At 43.8% G+C, this 17,581-nt stretch overlaps 3 protein-coding genes across 16 annotated transcripts in view; all 3 read left to right on the top strand.

Moving 5' to 3' along the window:
* LOC309351806 (uncharacterized protein) overlaps positions 1 to 7,102 on the top strand; it is a 152,476-nt gene extending 145,374 nt beyond the window's left edge. For 5 of the 13 annotated variants that reach the window (XM_081879797.1, XM_081879796.1, XM_081879794.1 and 2 more), the window contains one exon: positions 4,721 to 7,102. In XM_081879797.1, the coding sequence (XP_081735923.1) occupies positions 4,721 to 6,162 (1,442 nt within the window). In that variant the 3' untranslated portion in view covers positions 6,163 to 7,102. Of the gene's footprint in view, positions 1 to 3,291; positions 3,433 to 3,944 lie in introns of those variants that run through there. The other 8 variants (XM_081879790.1, XM_081879799.1, XM_081879791.1 and 5 more) reach the window with 4 other exon arrangements.
* LOC309351883 (uncharacterized protein) overlaps positions 1 to 17,581 on the top strand; it is a 140,825-nt gene that overhangs the window by 54,288 nt on the left and 68,956 nt on the right. The gene's annotated exons all lie outside the window — the stretch shown is intronic.
* LOC309351923 (uncharacterized protein) overlaps positions 16,476 to 17,581 on the top strand; it is a 102,536-nt gene continuing 101,430 nt past the window's right edge. The window contains exon 1 of the mRNA XM_081880126.1: positions 16,476 to 17,031. The gene's annotated coding sequence lies outside the window, so the exon portion shown is untranslated. The remainder of the gene's footprint in view (positions 17,032 to 17,581) is intronic.

Genomic DNA, 17,581 nt, shown 5'->3' with positions numbered 1-17,581 from the left:
AGATTGTTTTCCAAATTCTTCTAACAAATCTAACACCTTGCTAACACTCTCTTTTGGATCCTCCAAAGACAACATAAGATCGTCAGCATATGTGTCAGAGTCACCCGTGGTCCCAGCTCACAAGAGACCAAAGTCCACTCCAGCTTATGTACAAAAGCTTTTATTGAAGAACATTATTAGCTTTACATCCGAGCTCCGTGACTCTACGTCTGTTACCCTTAGACCGCTGAAGTCCCCTCTGAGTCAGTCCCCCCTCTACACCAGTTTAAGAGGCTTGTACTGGTCCACCTCTTTCTCTCTTTCCTTTTCCGCAGGGTCTTTCTGCCCCCCTGTGTTCTCTCCCTTCGGGACTCTCCAGAGGCTGAATCCTCTTCCGCCTCTTCCCCCCTCCTTCGGGCTTTGGGACCAGGCTCCTCCCCAGGACTCTCTTCATTTCCGCGCGCCTCCCATTTTGAACTTGGCGCGCGTACGTTGCTCCTGACCTTCCCTTCAACAGTTACACTGCCCTCGATACTACTTTCCTCCCCTTCCGGCAGGACGTTTTGCCCTGATCTCCTTCCCCTCTCTGCTTCCTGTTCTGCTCCTTCTGACACACTGGTCACTCCTCCCCCCTCACTCCATTCCAGCGGAGCAGCCGGTCTCGCTCTCCAACTCCCACTGGGGGTTCCCCCTTCGTTTCCCTGCTCTTGACTGCTTCCCCCTCTAGCTCCCCTTGGCTTGACCAGAGGGGCTCCCTTTTGGGAGTCCTCCGATTCACTGGACGGACTCATGGACAATCTTGGGTCATTGTCATCCTCTTCCTCGTCACTCTGGAATCCTTCCCCCTCACTCTCTGTCTCCTCCCTCATCTGCGCCTCTCTCCCTGAACCCCTGACAATATGCTTTCAATTTGTATTCGTTCACTCCAATTTTTATTCCGCGTATCTCTGAGGTTTTCCTTATCTTATTTGTAATTGTCTCTAACATCATGATAAACAAAAGCGGTGACAGAGAGCACCCCTGCCTTGTACCCTTCGAGATTTCAAAGGGTTCTGTTAAGTTATTATTAATAATTAATTTAGCACTTTGTTGTGAGTAAATTGCTTTTATTCCTTCAAGGAGTGTGCCCTCTATCCCTGTCCTTTCCAAACATTTTATAAGAAAACGCCAGGATACATTGTCGAACGCCTTTTCGGCGTCAATGAACATTAAAGCTGCGGGAATTTCATTTTTGCATTCTAGGTATTCAATAATGTTTATTATATGCCTTATGTTGTCTTTTATTTGCCTATTAGGTAAAAAACCAGCCTGATTGGTATGGATAAGGTTAACTAAACACTTTTTAAGTCGGGTCGCCATTACGTCTGCAAAGATCTTATAATCATTATTCAATAATGAAATCGGTCTGTAGTTCTTAATAATCAGTCTATCCGAATCAGGCTTCGGTATCAACGTAATGTATGCTTCTTTCCAGGACGCTGGTATTCTTCCTCCTTCTAAAATCTTGTTTATTACTTCACATAGCACCGGTGTTATAAGTTCTTCTAGGGTTTTATAGTACTTGGCCGATAGACCATCTGGGCCTGGGGCTTTCCCCAGTTTCATCCTCTTTATCGCCTCTTTAATTTCCTCTGCTTTTATGGATTTATTTAGTAGACTTCTTTCCTCTTCTGATATGCTATTAATTCTGTTTTCTTCTAGATATTTTTCTATTTCTATGACGTCTTCTTCTTCTCTTTTATATAGGTTTTCATAGAACTTGAAGAAGCTCTTTTTTATTTCATTAGGGTCCTCCAAGGTTTGTTCTTCTACCTTTATTTTATTAATAACATTTTGTTTTTTCCTTTTTCTCAGTTGCCACGCCAGAAACTTTCCAGTTTTGTTTACCAATTCGAAAAATTTTTGTCTCATTAACTTAATTCCCCATTCTACCTCTTGATTTATTAATGATGAATATTGTGCTTGTAATATCTTATACAGTTGCTTGTTCCCTTCATCACTCGGTTTTTCTATCAAGTTCTTTTCACATTCTCTCATTGGGTAATTAGTTCTTCTTTTTTATGTTCTCTCACCTTTCTTCTTTGACTATTTTGTTGTATCAAAAAACCTCTTAGCACTGCCTTACTGGTGTCCCAAACTATGTCCATATTTGTCTCCTTATTGATATTTAAATCAAAATAGTCTTTTAAGGTGGTTTTAGCCTTTTCTATCACTTCTTCTTTTTCAAATAAGTAATCATTCATTCTCCATCTGTACATACCCTGGATTTTCCAATTTAAGTGTAGTCTTATTGGGTTGTGATCAGATAGTGTTCTAGGTAGTATCTCACATTTCGACACTCTTATTGTTAATTCTCTTGATACCCATATCTGGTCCAACCTTCTCCAACTTTGGTGCGGCTCTGAGAAGTAAGTGAATTGTTTTGTCATGTGGTTTTTATGTCTCCATATATCTATTAAGTCTAAATTTTCCTCGAGGTCATTGAACGATCTCGGAAGTTTCCCTTGATTTAAATTCTTCCTCTTTGAACTTCTGTCTAGTTCTGGTTTTGGCACTCCATTTAAATCTCCAAGTAGGACCAACTTATTATTCGCTAGATTTATTATTCCAATTTGTTCCAATTTTTTGAAAAACTCCATCTTATTTGTATTTGGCGCATAAACCGTCACCACGTTGAGTTTTTCTCCCTGATAGTTGATTTGCACTCCTAAGATTCTTCTTCCTGCCTCATCCTTACATATTAATTTAGGTTCTAATTTCTCTTTCACATAAATTACCACCCCTCTTTTTTTCTTGGAGTCTGAATTAATGAATTCTATTCCCAACCTTTTATTTATCAAAATATGTTTGTGCTTTTTGGCAACATGTGTTTCTTGGCAACAGATCACATCAATATTTTTTTTCCTTTATAATTTTCTCGAATTTAATTCTCTTGGACTTTTCATTAAAACCGTTCACATTCCACGACAAAAACTTAAGGGTCATTTCAACTAACAACACTCTATCCTAATTTCTGATTTAAATTCTAGTACTTCTGTTTCCAATGGTTTCCACCTCTTCCCCCTCCTCTTCCTCCCCCGATCCTGTATCCTCCGCCTCCGCCTCCTCCTCTGTCCTCTCTCCCCTCTCCTCCAGTTCCTCGACCTCTTTCCCTCCTCTCCCCCCCTTTCCCACCTTTAGTTTTCCTTCTCGAGGACCTCCCTTCCCAGATTGACGAGCCCCATCTGCCCTTCACTTTCCTCAGCAGCATGGGCAGAATCTGCCTTCTTGACTGTGGGATTCACTGTTGTTCTCATTCTCTCCATCCACCAGGGCCTGCCTTCACCTGCAGCAGAATTCCCCAACCCACCAAGGATTTGAGACCATCTATTCTCACCTGGTTTAGCCGGCCAGTTGAAGCCGTTCCTGGGCTTGTGACCCCTATTCTATCCTGACAGCTTCTGGAAGCCACAGGTGGGAACTGAGTGTAGGGTGGGGACCATTGATGGATAAATTACCCCATAACGTGCATGACATGACCCCCACCAAAGGAACTAATGCTCTCCTAACACCCCAAGACATCATATAATTATGATATTTGAGACAGAACCAGAATAAATTCGTCTCTAAAAAAAACACAACTTCAGGCAATAAGTAAATTCATACTACTTATTCAAGGTACTACATATTCCACTAAGTACAGTTTATCTATTTGCCTTGAATATCTGCTTTTCAGTGTCATTTTAGGATAGTCCTGAGTCAGAAGATGGGCATGAGATCAGACAGCACATCATTCTTTTAAAAATCATGCTGCTTTATTAACATTGATTGAGGATTATGAAAGCTGCTCATGAATTACTATCATTTGTTAACATTACAACTTCATTTCCAAAAAATTGGGAATATGGGGAGGAGGTGGGGGAATATAGGAGATGTTGATATAGGAGAAGGTGCTAATGGAGCTTGATTTATTTTCTTTCCCTTAGTTCTCTTCCTTGAAACCCAAACAGGATTTCCTTTCTTCCCACTCTGAAGAAGGAGATGGAGAAGACAGTCAGAACTCCAGGGAATGGGGCACCTTTAGTTTCATTAGGAATAGAAATTAAAATGTGTGACATGCAGAATATACTTCATTGAATGAGCACACATAGTTCACATCAACAACCTCCAACAGGGGAGAAACCATTTAAAGGTATGGAGTGTGGGAAAAGATTCACTGATAGTCGAAAACTTAGAACACATCAGCGGAGTCACATGGGCAAGAATGGATTCCAATGCAGGGAGTGTGGGAAGAACTTTAGTCAGAGTGGACTCCTCAATATACACCAGCGGACTCACACAGGGGAGAAACCATATAAATGTAAGGAATGTGGAAAGAGCTTCAGTCGGAGTGATGCACTTAGCACTCATCAACGGACTCACACAGGGGAGAAACCACATAAATGTATGGAGTGTGGAAAGAGCTTCAGTCAGAGAGGACACTTAAGTTTACATCAGCAGACTCACACAGGGGAGAAACCATTTAAATGTTTGGAGTGTGGAAAGAGCTTTAGTGATAATGGATACCTTAAATTACACCAGCGGATTCACACAGGGGAGGAACCATATAAATGTATGGAGTGCGGAAAGAGCTTCAGTTTCAATGCAGCCTTTAGAACACATCAAAGGACTCACACAGGGGAGAAACCATATAAATGTATGGAGTGTGGAAAGAGCTTCAGTCAGAGTGGAGACCTTAGAAAACATCAACGGACACACACAGGAGAGAAACCATTTAAATGTATGGAGTGCGGAAAGAGCTTTAGTGATAATGGAAGCCTTAGAACACATCAACGGACTCACACAGGGGAGAAACCATTTAAATGTATGGAGTGCGGAAAGAGATTTAGTGATAATGGAAGCCTTAGAACACATCAACGGACTCACACAGGGGAGAAACCATTTAAATGTATGGAGTGCGGAAAGAGCTTCAGTTGCAATGCAACCCTTAGAATACATCAAAAGACTCACACAGGGGAGAAACCACATAAATGTATGGAGTGTGGAAAGAGCTTCAGTCAGAGTGGACACTTAAGTTTACATCAGCAGACTCACACAGGGGAGAAACCATTTAAATGTATGAAGTGTGGAAAGAGCTTCAGTCAGAGTGGACACCTCAATATACATCAACGGACTCACACAGGGGAGAAACCATTTAAATGTATGGAGTGTGGAAAGAGCTTTGGTATTAGTGGAAGCCTTAGAAAACATCAACGGACTCACACAGGGGAGAAACCATATAAATGTTTGGAGTGTGGAAAGAGCTTCAGTCAGAATGGAAGCCTTAGAACACATCAACGGACTCACACAGGAGAGAAACCATTTAAATGTTCGGAGTGTGGAAAGAGCTTCAGTCAGAATGGAGACCTTAAATTACATGAGAGGATTCACACAGGGCACAAACCATATGAATGTATGGAGTGTGGAAAGAGCTTCACTTTCAATGGAAACCTTAGAATACATCAACGGACTCACACAGGGGAGAAACCATATAAATGCATGGAGTGCGGAAAGAGCTTCCGTTTTAATGAAAACCTTAGAACACATCAACGGACTCACACAGGGGAGAAACCATATAAATGTATGGAGTGTGGAAAGAGCTTCAGTCAGAGTGGACACCTCTATATACACCAATGGACTCACACAGGAGAGAAACCATTTAAATGTATGGAGTGCAGAAAGTGCTTTGGTGATAATGGAAGCCTTAGAACACATCAACGGACTCACACACGGGAGAAACCATATAAATGCATGGAGTGCGGAAAGAGCTTCCGTTTTAATGGAAACCTTAGAAATCATCAACGGACTCACACAGGGGAGAAACCTTTTAAATGCATGGAGTGCGGAAAGAGCTTCAGTCAGAATGGAAATCTTAGAAACCATCAGCAGACTCACACAGGGGAGAAACCATTTAAATGTTTGCAGTGTGGAAAGAGCTTTAGTGATAATGGATACCTTAAATTACACCAGCGGATTCACACAGGGGAGGAACCATATAAATGCATAGAGTGCGGAAAGAGCTTCCGTTTTAATGGAAACCTTAGAACACATCAACGGACTCACACAGGGGAGAAACCATTTAAATGCATGGAGTGCGGAAAGAGCTTCAGTCAGAGTGGAAATCTTAGAAACCATCAGCAGACACACAGGGGAGAAACTGTTTAAATGTATGGACTGTGGAAGGAGCTTCAGTCAGAGTGGAACCCTTGATTTATATCAACAAACTCACACAAAACACAAACCTTATAAATATCAGGAAAGTAGATAGAGGTTCAGTCCTAATGGAAGTTCTAAATCAACAGACTCACAGACAGGAAGAAATTTAGGAGTTGAAACCCTACAAACCATCAACAAACTCAGAGGAGAAGCAGTTTAAATGAAAAGATTGCAAAACGTGCTTTATTTACAATGGAGTGTTTAAGAACATCCAGGGACTCTCACATGGACGAACCCATTTAGATGTCTGGAGTGTGGGATGTCTTCCTCTCAGAGTCCACTCTTTTCTTCACAGCAATGAACTCAGCAGGACATCAGTCATTAACACATGTTGTGTTTGTGAAGTTCTGGTATTTATGCGTAAAAACCTATTGAAGGCATTGTCAAACAACGTGATTATAATCTAATATTTAAAGTACCTTTCGACAGAGAAAGGGTGAGGGTTTATCTGGATTGCTGGTGGTCAGTGAGGATTAGGGCTGGGCGATATATTGTCCAAACTGGTTTCTAGACCACATCATGATAACCTTCCAAAAACAATGGATATGGCAACACACCAAGAATCACAGTGTGTGTTTCTGGGATGCCCATTTGCCTGGAAGTAGCCAGTAGAAAGCTTTGCTTTGTGAAGCCCCTGCAGATGCTGAGTTGCTGACTTCCCTCCCAGACGACAGGAAGCGAAAGACACACCTCCATTGCCCTGTGTCCTTCCAGCCTCTTTCCTCCCTTGCTCCCTTCTGCCGGTTTGTGTGCCTGACTTAGATATCCTGCATGCTGTATTTTTTTACGGCTGAAACTGGATTTGCTCTCAGGAGCTAAGTTTTGTGCCTCACTGGGGGCCCAGGGAGAACTGTATGCTTTGAAAACTCAGTAAACTATTACTGAAGAAGTCCCGCTGCCTCTGTATGTGTTTTTGACCTCAGCGTGGGAATTGCTCTACACACGGCCCCTACCCTGCTGCTACTTGGCTCAGGCCCTGGAGTTGCTCTGCTCAAGCATGCAAGACAGGTGTCTCTGTGTGTGACTGGTTTTTGCACCTAACTCTCTCACCCCCACCACTGCGTGATCTCCAAACACTGCTTCTTCACTAGAACCTCTACCTGTCTCCCACGCGTTCTGAAGAAAATCTGAAATACTGTAATTTAATGGGAGATCTTCCCCCAAGCCTTATTGCAAGAGGGGGAAGGAGGGGCTGCAGGTACCAGGGAAGTCTCCTGGGGGGCCCATCTTCCCTCACGAACCCCATGGGGCAACCCCAGAGTTCCTGCTTATTCTGGGGTTTCGGGAAGATAGTATTTTTCCATAGTCCCAGAAGTTATTCTTCCTGCCAGAGGACCAGTGTGCATATTATTATCGTAGTGAATTTACTGCTGTTGCTGCTGCTGTTGCTGTCATGCACTAGCTGGGTGAAAAGGGGGGGAGGCACCAGCTGGGGAACCCCCAAGGGAAGAAGGCTCGGAGTCCGGGTCTTGTATGCCCCCTAAGGCTATCAAAACTCCTAGGTCTGGCCAATTAAAGGCTGATATGGGAGCCGTTGGGGGCCAGATCAGTTATTTCTTTTTCACCTCTCCTCTGGAAAAGTGCTCTTTCTTCTGGGGTTTGATTACTTTTGCCTCCTTCAGTGCCCACTGCATCCTCAGCGAGGTGCAATACTTTCCTTTATGTAGGGCTCTCTCTCAGCACCGCTACCCAGGAGTCTGCCTATGCAAACTGCTCCAAACATCCAGGGTTTTTGGTCAAGCTTCAAAAGACCTGGTTGGTTTGCTCCAGGTCCCACGAGCCGGGGGGGGGGGCAGCAGGGAGTTCTTAGTCATTTGAGGTTCATTGCTGCACCATATTTGTGCTTGAATTTGCCAAAATTATTCACCATGCCTTGTAATGGAGTCCATTCTTTCTGTGAGTGTGGACCCCCCCCCATTATGCCCTTCTGCTTAAGTTGTTACACAAGGGGGACTCCCTGCCCTTCCAACATGTTGCAGATAAAATAAAAGGTGGGGGGAGAGCCTTTTGAAAAGACTGGTGGCCAGCAGGGCTGACAGTGAGAAAGCCTATAGAAAGAAAAGACTCATAAATAAATGCCCCCCTCAGCTGCACACCCCGCCAGTCCTGGGCAGAGAACTCGCAGTTGTGCCAAGGGGGGAAAGAGCACAGCCCTCAGCCGGAGAGGAGCCTTCAAGCAAAACACAAAGTGAGAAAACTCCCCCCCCCCTTCCTCACAACCCTCTTGGCTGAGCTTGAGACAATACATGGACATTCACAGAGCTGGGAGCCGGCTGTTGCCTGGTTGAGGCACCCACAGCTGGCAGACCACTGATGCCGGGGAGGGGGGGGGTCCACAAACGCAGAGAGAGAGAGAGAGAGAGAGAGAGAGAGAGAGAGAGAGATGGCCCTCCAGCCCAGCTCCCCTGGCTGAGCTGGAGACAAAAGCATCAATGCAAAACACACAAAAAAGAAAGCTCTCTCCCCCCCCCAAAAAAATGTGCAATTTCACTGCGAGCAAAACACACAGAGCAGCCCCCCTTGACTGAGACACACAGAGAGCTGGGGGGGGGCACTGCTCCCTCAGTTGAGGCACCCACAGCTGGGTGGGTTCAAATAAAGCCTCAATTTATCTGAGTCACAGCACCAAATGTATACACTGGTACCTCGGGTTACATACGCTTCAGGTTACAGACGCTTCAGGTTACAGACTCCGCTAACCCAGAAATAGTACCTCAGGTTAATAACTTTGCTTCAGGATGAGAACAGAAATCGTGCTCCACCGGCGCGGTGGCAGCAGGAGGCTCCATTAGCTAAAGTGGTGCTTCAGGTTAAGAACAGTTTCAGGTTAAGAACGGACCTCCGGGATGAATTAAGTTCTTAACCCGAGGTACCACTGTACCTCCAAAGGCTATAAAAACTCCTATTAAAGGTAAAGGCACCCCTGACCATTAGGTCCAGTCGTGGACGACTCTGGGGTTGCGGCGCTCATCTTGCTTCATTGGCCGAGGGAGCCGGTGTACAGCTTCCGGGTCATGTGGTCAGCATGACTAAGCTGCTTCTTCTTTTTTTTTTTTTTTAATGATATTTATTAAGGGTTTGAAAATTACAAAAAGGGGAAAAAGGGAAAAAAAAGAATCAAACACAACACAACAAAACAATACATTACAAAATCAAAAACATTACATAAATATAACAGATCAAAAAGAAAAACAATTAAAAACACATTCAATATTTTCAATGTTGTTATCTTTCCTTAACTTGTTTCAGCGACTTCCTCGCACCTCTCTTTTTTGTATCCCACTTCAATTAGTTGTTTCAGCAAATCCTTTCCATCTTCCTCAATTCTTTGCCCTATAATTTATCTTAACAGGTTCTAACCTTGATTTCCCTTTAATCCCTTTACAATTTATTGTACTTAATTCTTTATAGCCTTTCTGCTAAAACCATATAACTTCATTCCAACATCTTTCTAACATTCCTTAATTTTACAATATTTCTGTAGGTAGTCTTTGAATTTCTTCCAATCTTCTTCCACTGACTCTTCTCCCTGGTCTCAGATTCTGCCAGTCATTTCCGCCAGTTCCATATAGTCCATCAACTTCAACTGCCACTCTTCCCGGGTGGGTAGATCTTGTGTCTTCCAATACTTCGCGATAAGTATTCTTGCTGCTGTTGTGGCATACATAAAGAAAGTTCTATCCTTCTTAGGCACCAATTGGCCGACCATGCCCAGGGGAAAGGCCTCTGGTTTCTTCAAGAAGGTATATTTAAATACCTTTTTCATTTCATTATAGATAATCTCCCAGAATATTTTAATCCTTGGGCATGTCCACCAAAGGTGAAAGAATCTACCTTCAGTTTCATTATATTTCCAACATTTATTATCGGGGAAATGGTAAATTTTTGCAAGCTTGATTGGTGTCATGTACCACCTATAAATCATTTTCATTAAATTCTCTCTTAAGGCATTACATGTCGTAAATTTCATACCTGTGGTCCATAACTGTTCCTATTCAGCCATCATAATGTTATGTCCAACGTCTTGTGCCCATTTAATCATAGCAGATTTCACCGTTTCATCCTGAGTATTCCATTTCAACAGCAAGTTATACATTCTTGACAAATGCTTAGTTTTTGGGTCTAACAATTCTATTCCCAATTTTGATTTTTCCACCTGGAAGCCAAGTTTTTTATCCATATTATATGCCTCCATTACTTGATAGTAATGGAGCCGGTCTCGCACTCTATTTTTTAATTTTTCAAAACTCTGCAATTTTATTCTGTCTCCATCCTGTTCCAAAATTTCCCAATATTTCTGCCATTTGGCCTCCATATTGAGTTTTTTCTGAGCCTTCGCTTCCATTGGTGACAACCATCTTGGGGTTTTATTTTCTAACAGATCCTTGTATCTCATCCAAACATTAAACAGTGCTTTTCTAACAATATGGTTTTTAAACGCTTTGTGTGCTTTAACGTTGTCGTACCACAAATATGAATGCCAACAAAATACATTATTAAAACCTTCCAGATCCAGCACATCAGTGTTTTCAAGAAGCAGCCATTCTTTCAGCCAGCAAAATGCAGCTGATTCATAATAAAGTTTAAGGTCTGGCAGGGCAAATCCACCTCTTTCTTTAGCATCAGTTAATATCTTCAATTTTATTCAAGGTTTCTTGCCCTGCCAGAAAAATCTAGAAATATCTCTCTGCCACCTCTTGAAACAATCCATTTTGTCTAGAATTTGCAATGTTTGAAACAAAAACAGCATCCTTGGCAATACATTCATTTCTATCACTGCGATTCGGCCTAACAATGATAGCTTCAAATTTGACCATATTTCTAGATCCTTTTTCACTTCAATCCAACATTTTTCATAATTGTCCTTAAATAAATTCACATTCTTGGTGGTCATATTTACCCCTAGGTAGTTCACTTTCTTAACCACTGTTAATCCTGTCTCCTTCTGAAACTTGTCTCTCTCAATCACAGTTAGATTTTTCTCTAAGACCTTAGTTTTCGTCTTGTTCAACTTAAAACCTGCTACCTGACCAAATTATTGAATCAATTCCAATACCCTTTTAGTACTAGGTTCTGGCTCCTGTAAAGTCAATACCAAATCGTCAGCAAAAGCTTTCAGTTTGTACTGTTTAGCCCCCACTTGTATACCTTTAACCAATTGGTCCTTTCTAATCATATTTAGCAAAACCTCCAGGACCGATATAAAAAGTAATGGAGAGATTGGGCAACCTTGTCGTGTTCCTTTCTCAGCCTTAAATTCTTCTGTCACTACATTGTTCATAATTAATTTTGCCTTTTGTTCTGAATAAATTGCACCTATACCATTTTCAAAACCTTGACCTACCCCCATCCCCTGTAAGTTCTTCTTCATAAAACTCCTAGAAATATTATCAAAGGCTTTCTCCACGTCCACAAATATCAAAACTGCTTTAGTATTAATATTCACTTGTAATTTTTCTAAAATATTAATTATGTTCCTTGTATTGTCAGACAAATGTCTGCCCGGGAGAAAGCCCGCTTGATCTTTATGGATTTCTTCTACAAGCACCTTTTTTAATCTCTTAGCCAAAATATCTGCAAAAATTTTGTAATCCACATTCAGCAGTGATATGGGGCAGTAGTTCTTAAGTTGTGTCTTTTCAATCTCTCTTTTTGGTATAAGTGTAATGTAAGCTTCCTTCCACGACTCTGGTGCCTTTTTCCCTTCCAAAATTTCATTACAGACTTCCTTCAATGGTTGTATTAACCATTCTTTCAGAGATCTGTAGTATCTTGAAGTCAAACCATCCGGTCCTGGAGATTTACCCAGTTGCATATTCTGTATGGCCCCTTCCACTTCCTGATCCGTTATTTTATAATTCAGCATTAACTTGTTTTCCTGAGAGATTTTCTGTAATCCATTTATCTTCAAAAATCGATCAATGTCGATTTCTTTCTGCTTCTCCTGTGTGTATAGTTGTTTAAAGTACCTCTGGAAGCACCTTCTGATCTCAACTGGATTCACTACATTCTTTCCTTCCACTTCCAAATTCGTAATGGTATTAAGTTTTTGTCTTTTTTTTTCAATTGCCAAGCCAACAGTTTTCCACACTTGTTAGCTGATTCAAATGTTTTTTGTCTCATTTGTTTAATTTTCCATTCTATTTCCTGATTCATCATTTTCATATATTGTACTTGATATAACTTTATCTCTTTCAGGATCTCCTGTGACTTTGGTTTTGCTCTCAGTTTCTTCTCTCCTTCCTTTATTTTCTCCAGAATTTTATCTTTTTTTTTATTTTGAGTTCTCTTCTTAATTGCATTTTGTTGTATCAGAAATCCTCTCATAACCGCTTTACTTGCGTCCCAAATCACTCTTTTTTCCACTGTAGTATTCATATTTGTCTCAAAATAATCTCTCAAGGTTTTTTGGGCCTTAATAATAATAATAATAATAATAATAATAATAATAATAATAATAATATATTATTATTTGTACCCCGCCCATCTGGCTGGGTTTCCCCAGCCACTCTGGGCGGCTTCCATAAAAAACCAAAAATACACTAAAATATCACAGATTAAAAACTTCCCTGGTCACTTCTTCATTCCTAAACAAAGCATCATTCATCCTCCATCTGAAGGAACCAATTGGTGTCAATTTCATTTCCATCTTCACAGCATTAGGATCAGAACAAGTTTTGGGGCAAATTTCCACTTTGCTAGTCCTCGGAACCAGTCCTCTAGTTACCCAAATTTGGTCAATTCTTGTCCATGTCATTTTAGCCTCCGAGAAGAAAGTTCCCTCTCTTCCTAGAGGGTTCTTCATTCTCCAGATGTCAACTAAATCCATATTTTCAGTCATGTCAAAAAAGGTTTTTGGTAGTCTACCATCTTTGGTAACTACCTGTCTCTGTGCCTTGTCCATATTTGTAGACACCACTCCATTCATATCTCCCATCAAAATCATATTGTACCGTATTTTTCGCTCTATTGGACGCAGTTTTTCCCCTCCAAAAATTGAGGGGAAATGTGTGTGCATCCTATGGAGCGAATGCAGGCTTCTGCCATAGCTGCGCGCAACCCCTCCGGCAGGGAGAAGCTGCACAGGGCTATGGCTTCTTTAGCCCTGCGCAGCGTCTCCCGGCAAGGAGAGGCTACACGGGGCTAAAGGGGAAGCCAAAGCAGCGAGCGGGATCCATCCCGCTCGCTGCCTTGCCTTCTTCCATAGCTGTGCGCAACCCCTCCGCAAGGAGAGGCTGCACGGGGCTATGGATCCTTTAGCCCCACACAGCCTCTCCCGGCAAGGAGAGGCTGCATGGGGCTAAAGGGGAAGCCAGAACAGTGAGCGGGATCCATCCCGCTCACTGCCTTGCCTTCTTCCATAGCTGCAGGCAACCCCTCTGGCAGGGAGAGGTTGTGTGCAGCCTGTACGCTGCTCTTTGGGGCTGGGGGGAAAAATATTTTTTTCCTTGATTTCCCCCCCTAAAAACTGGGTGCGCCCTATGGTCCGGTGCACCCTATGGTGCGAAAAATACGGTAATCCAAATAGTCCATCAAAGTCTCATGTAGCTTCTTAAAAAATTCCGCTTTTCCTTCATTTGGTGCATAAATGTCTACTATCAAAAATTTCTCTCCTTGTGATTGGATTTCAATTGCAATAAATCTTCCTTGATCGTCTTTAAATATAAATTTCGGTGATAGGCTCTCCTTTGCATATAGGACAACTCCTCTTTTTTTAACTTTATCTGATGAAACAAATTCAAGGCCCAGTCTTTTATTACTCAATATCTTCCTGTGTAGCCTTATCACATGTGTTTCTTGTAGACAAATCAAGTCCAGTTGTTCCTTTTTCAATAAATGAAAGACTCTGCGCCTTTTTTGGGGGGGAGTTCAGTCCATTAACATTCCAACTTAATATTTGCAATGCCATGATGTAATTACTCTGATTTTCCTCCAACTGCACCCACTGCTTGCTCTTCTTCTGTTGGTGGTGTTGGTATCACATTCTCTAAGTTGTCCAGTCCAAAACGTAGTTTTGCTATTTCCAATATTCCTCTTTTTGGTGATCTTTTGTCCAATGCTTTTTGTTCAAGTCCTCTGTCTGGTGATCTTTTGTCCGATGCTCTTGACTCTTTTCCAAGCTCCTTCTGCAGGTCTTCTTCGTAGTTATTCAAAAATTTAACTTTATCTTCTACTGATCTTATTTTTATTTTCCCTCCTTTGAAACTGAAGGATAGACCTTGGGGAAATTCCCACCTAAAGTTGATTTTGTTCTTTCTCAGCAGGGCAACCAAGTCACTGTAATTTGACCTAAGATCCAAAAGATATTTCGGGATGTTTTTAAAAATTTCCACTCTTGACTGTAATACTTCCAGAGGCTTCAGGTAATGCCAGCCCAAAATTTTATCTCTCTCTTTTTTAGTTCGGAGGGTAATCTAACAGTCTCTTGTTCTATTCTTCTCTTTCTTCCCTCCTATTCCTAGTCTAAAGACTCTCGCAATTTCAAAGCACTCCTGCTCCAAATCCAGGTCCCAGAAATCCACAAGCTCCTGCGTGAGAAAATCTATTAAACTATCCTTCTCCAATTCAGGTAGAGCTCTGATCCTCAAATTCATCTGTTTTTCCTTAAGCTCAATCATAGAAAGCGTCAACCTATGATCCTCAAGTTGCCTCTGTAGGACTGGTACACTCTCTTTTTCCAACTGTGTAATTTTACCTTCCACAATAGCTGCCTTTTCCTTGGCTTCTTCTGCAGTCTGCCGTATCAAAGTAGCTTCTGGCTACTAAGCCACTTCTGGCGAACCAGAGCAGAGCACGGAAACACCCTTCACTTTCCCGCCGGAGCGGTACCTATTTATCTACTTGCACTTCGACATGCTTTCGAACTGCTAGGTTGGCAGGAGCAGGGACCGAGCAACGGGAGCAATGGGAGCTCACCCCATCGTGGGGCTTTGAACCGCCAACCTTCTGATCGGCAAGTCCTAGGCTCAGTGGTTTAACCCACAGCACCACCGCCGTCCCTTAGGACTCCTAAGGGACTCCTAGGTATGGCCAATAATACTCAGGAGCCAGGAGGAGATAAGGCAGTGGAAGACAGAAGTGCCTGGCATGCTCTGTTCCAGGGGGTCACGAAGAGTCGGACATGACTAAACGACTAAACAAAAACCATACATCTGAATGGGGTTTATTTGCATGCATTTCCCCACTCCTGGATCCAAGGGGTCAGCAGTGCATCCAGGCAAAGAAAGAGCAGAGCTGCCGCCCTCCTGCGCCCCTCCCCGCCCTGAGTTGCCCCCCTCTCGCCATGCAGCGCTGGGACCCCCGCTCTCCCCATGGGCCCTATCCTGGGAGAGAGGACACTCACCAGATCCCAGCAGGCGCCCCCCCCCCCGAGGCAGCCTCTGCAGAGCCGAACCAACGGGACCCCCACACGCCCGACTTCTTGCAGGAAAGGGAGGGGTTGGGCTTTCGCTCTGGAGGACCCTGCCCCCCCTTACTTTCCTCTCCAGGAATCTAGCTCGTTTCCGTTTAACCCTTGGCAAGCCGAGCGCACCCAACTCACGCCTCTCCCTCTCCCGAGAGCCGGAGCATCGCGCACCAATGGCATCCCGAGAAGGCGGAGCAGGAGAGGCTTATGGATTACTTCCGGCAGCGGATACATTCAGTTTTGGACAGCAGCTGAACGGCCCCCTAAAAGCTGGCCCCTGAACAAAGGTCCTAAGAAATCTTCAGTGGCTCCCGGTCGGTTTCCGAGCACCATTCAAAGTGCTGGCGCTGACCTTGAAAGCCCTAAATGGTCTCAGCCCAGTAGAAGGGAAGGAGCGTCTCCACCCCCATCGTTCAGCCCAGACACTGAGGTCCAGCTCCGAGGGTCTTCTGGCAGGTCCCTCATTGCAAGAAGTGAGGTTACAGAGGGCCTTCTGGGTTGTCGTGACTGCCCTGTGGAACGCTCTCCCACCAGATGTCAAGGAGATAAACCATTATACGGCCTCCATTGACGCCTGAAAGCAGCTCCGTATCGGGAAGCTTTTAATGATTTATGTTGGGTTATGTTTTCTTCTCTTCTTTTGGCTGGAGCAATCCAGTCTGATGGGTGGGGTACAAAAAAAGTTGTTGATGTTGTTGTTGTTACACAGCCTCTTTTGATAGGGCTGCTTTGATAGGGCTGCTTTTGGACTCCTATGTGGGCTTATGGTTTTGGTGCTTGTGGATCTTATGGGATTTAATGTCTTGCCATTATAAATGTACAGGGATGAGTGCATTTACACAGACACATTTCCGCAAGCCACCAAAACTCCGGCATGTAGCCGCAGGTGACACAATAGGAGCCTTTCTGCAAATGGCCTTTGCTAGACAACTCACTGGGTGGTTACAAAGTATACACATTTGCCTCTTTGCAACATAGCCCCGTTTCCTCAATGAATCCACCCATTTCTTGATGAAATAGAACTTCTGTCAGGAAAACCTGAGCTGAAATAGTAAGGAGAGCAAAACAGGAGCCCTGTCTGACCCCCGTCAGCCTCCAGACTCCACCAGTCACGTGGCAGGAGATTCTTCCTGAGGCCCCCCCTCCGTGAGACGGGTATGACATCATGGATGTTTCATATGATCCATTGGTGATCCCCATGATCCAAGCAGACTGGTCCAAAGAGCAGATCTCTAGGCCTGAATGAAACGGGTCTGCGGTGATGGATTCTGGAGTCAAGAAATCCGCCCTTTCCAGTGATCTCTCCGGCTGGCCTGGAAAAGGCAGCGAGCAGGAATCCTCAGGGATCCCGACGGACAGACAGACCTGTCATGTTGCCAAAACAGGAACTCGGAGTCTGATCTGATTTCCAGGTACAACGCATTTTGTGGCGCAACCAGGGATGTTCTTGGGGTGCTCTCTCTGTGACGGGGGGGGGGGGCTACTATCTGAGGGTGCACAAATTGCATCGCGCTTTAGTTCTGGGCTGCTTCACTCCTCGCATGGGGGAGGGGCTCTGCCTGCAAACAGATCAACAGCTGCCTTGCTTTCTTCCTGGCCTCATTGTGCCACCTCTGACAGAGACACAAGGGAGGAATTGTGTCGGGTGTGTGTGTGTGTGTGTGTGTGTGTGTGTGTGTGCAAAAGCCCAAGCCCCATTTTCCCCGTAACACAGGAGTCACAGAGCCCAACCCGCTGCTCAATGTGCACCAATACCAAAAACATGGAATGGATCTAAGATCATGGCGGGGGGGGGGGCGGGGTGTGGGAAGGGTTTTGCAATGTAAACATTGTAGGGGGGACCCCACTTTGCAGCTGGATTGCCGGGGTCAGCCCCTCCCCCGCTCTCCTGATCCCCTGAACGAAGAAGGGAGGGGAAAAACCTTCCCCTTCTCCCCCCCTCTATCCCTCCCTTCCCGGTAC

The sequence above is a fragment of the Podarcis erhardii genome (genome assembly GCF_964252035.2).
Source record: "Podarcis erhardii genome assembly, chromosome: 10".
NCBI lineage: Eukaryota > Metazoa > Chordata > Lepidosauria > Squamata > Lacertidae > Podarcis > Podarcis erhardii.
The sequence above is the reverse complement of the archived record's forward strand: the minus strand, read 5'-3'. Positions and strand labels throughout refer to the sequence as shown.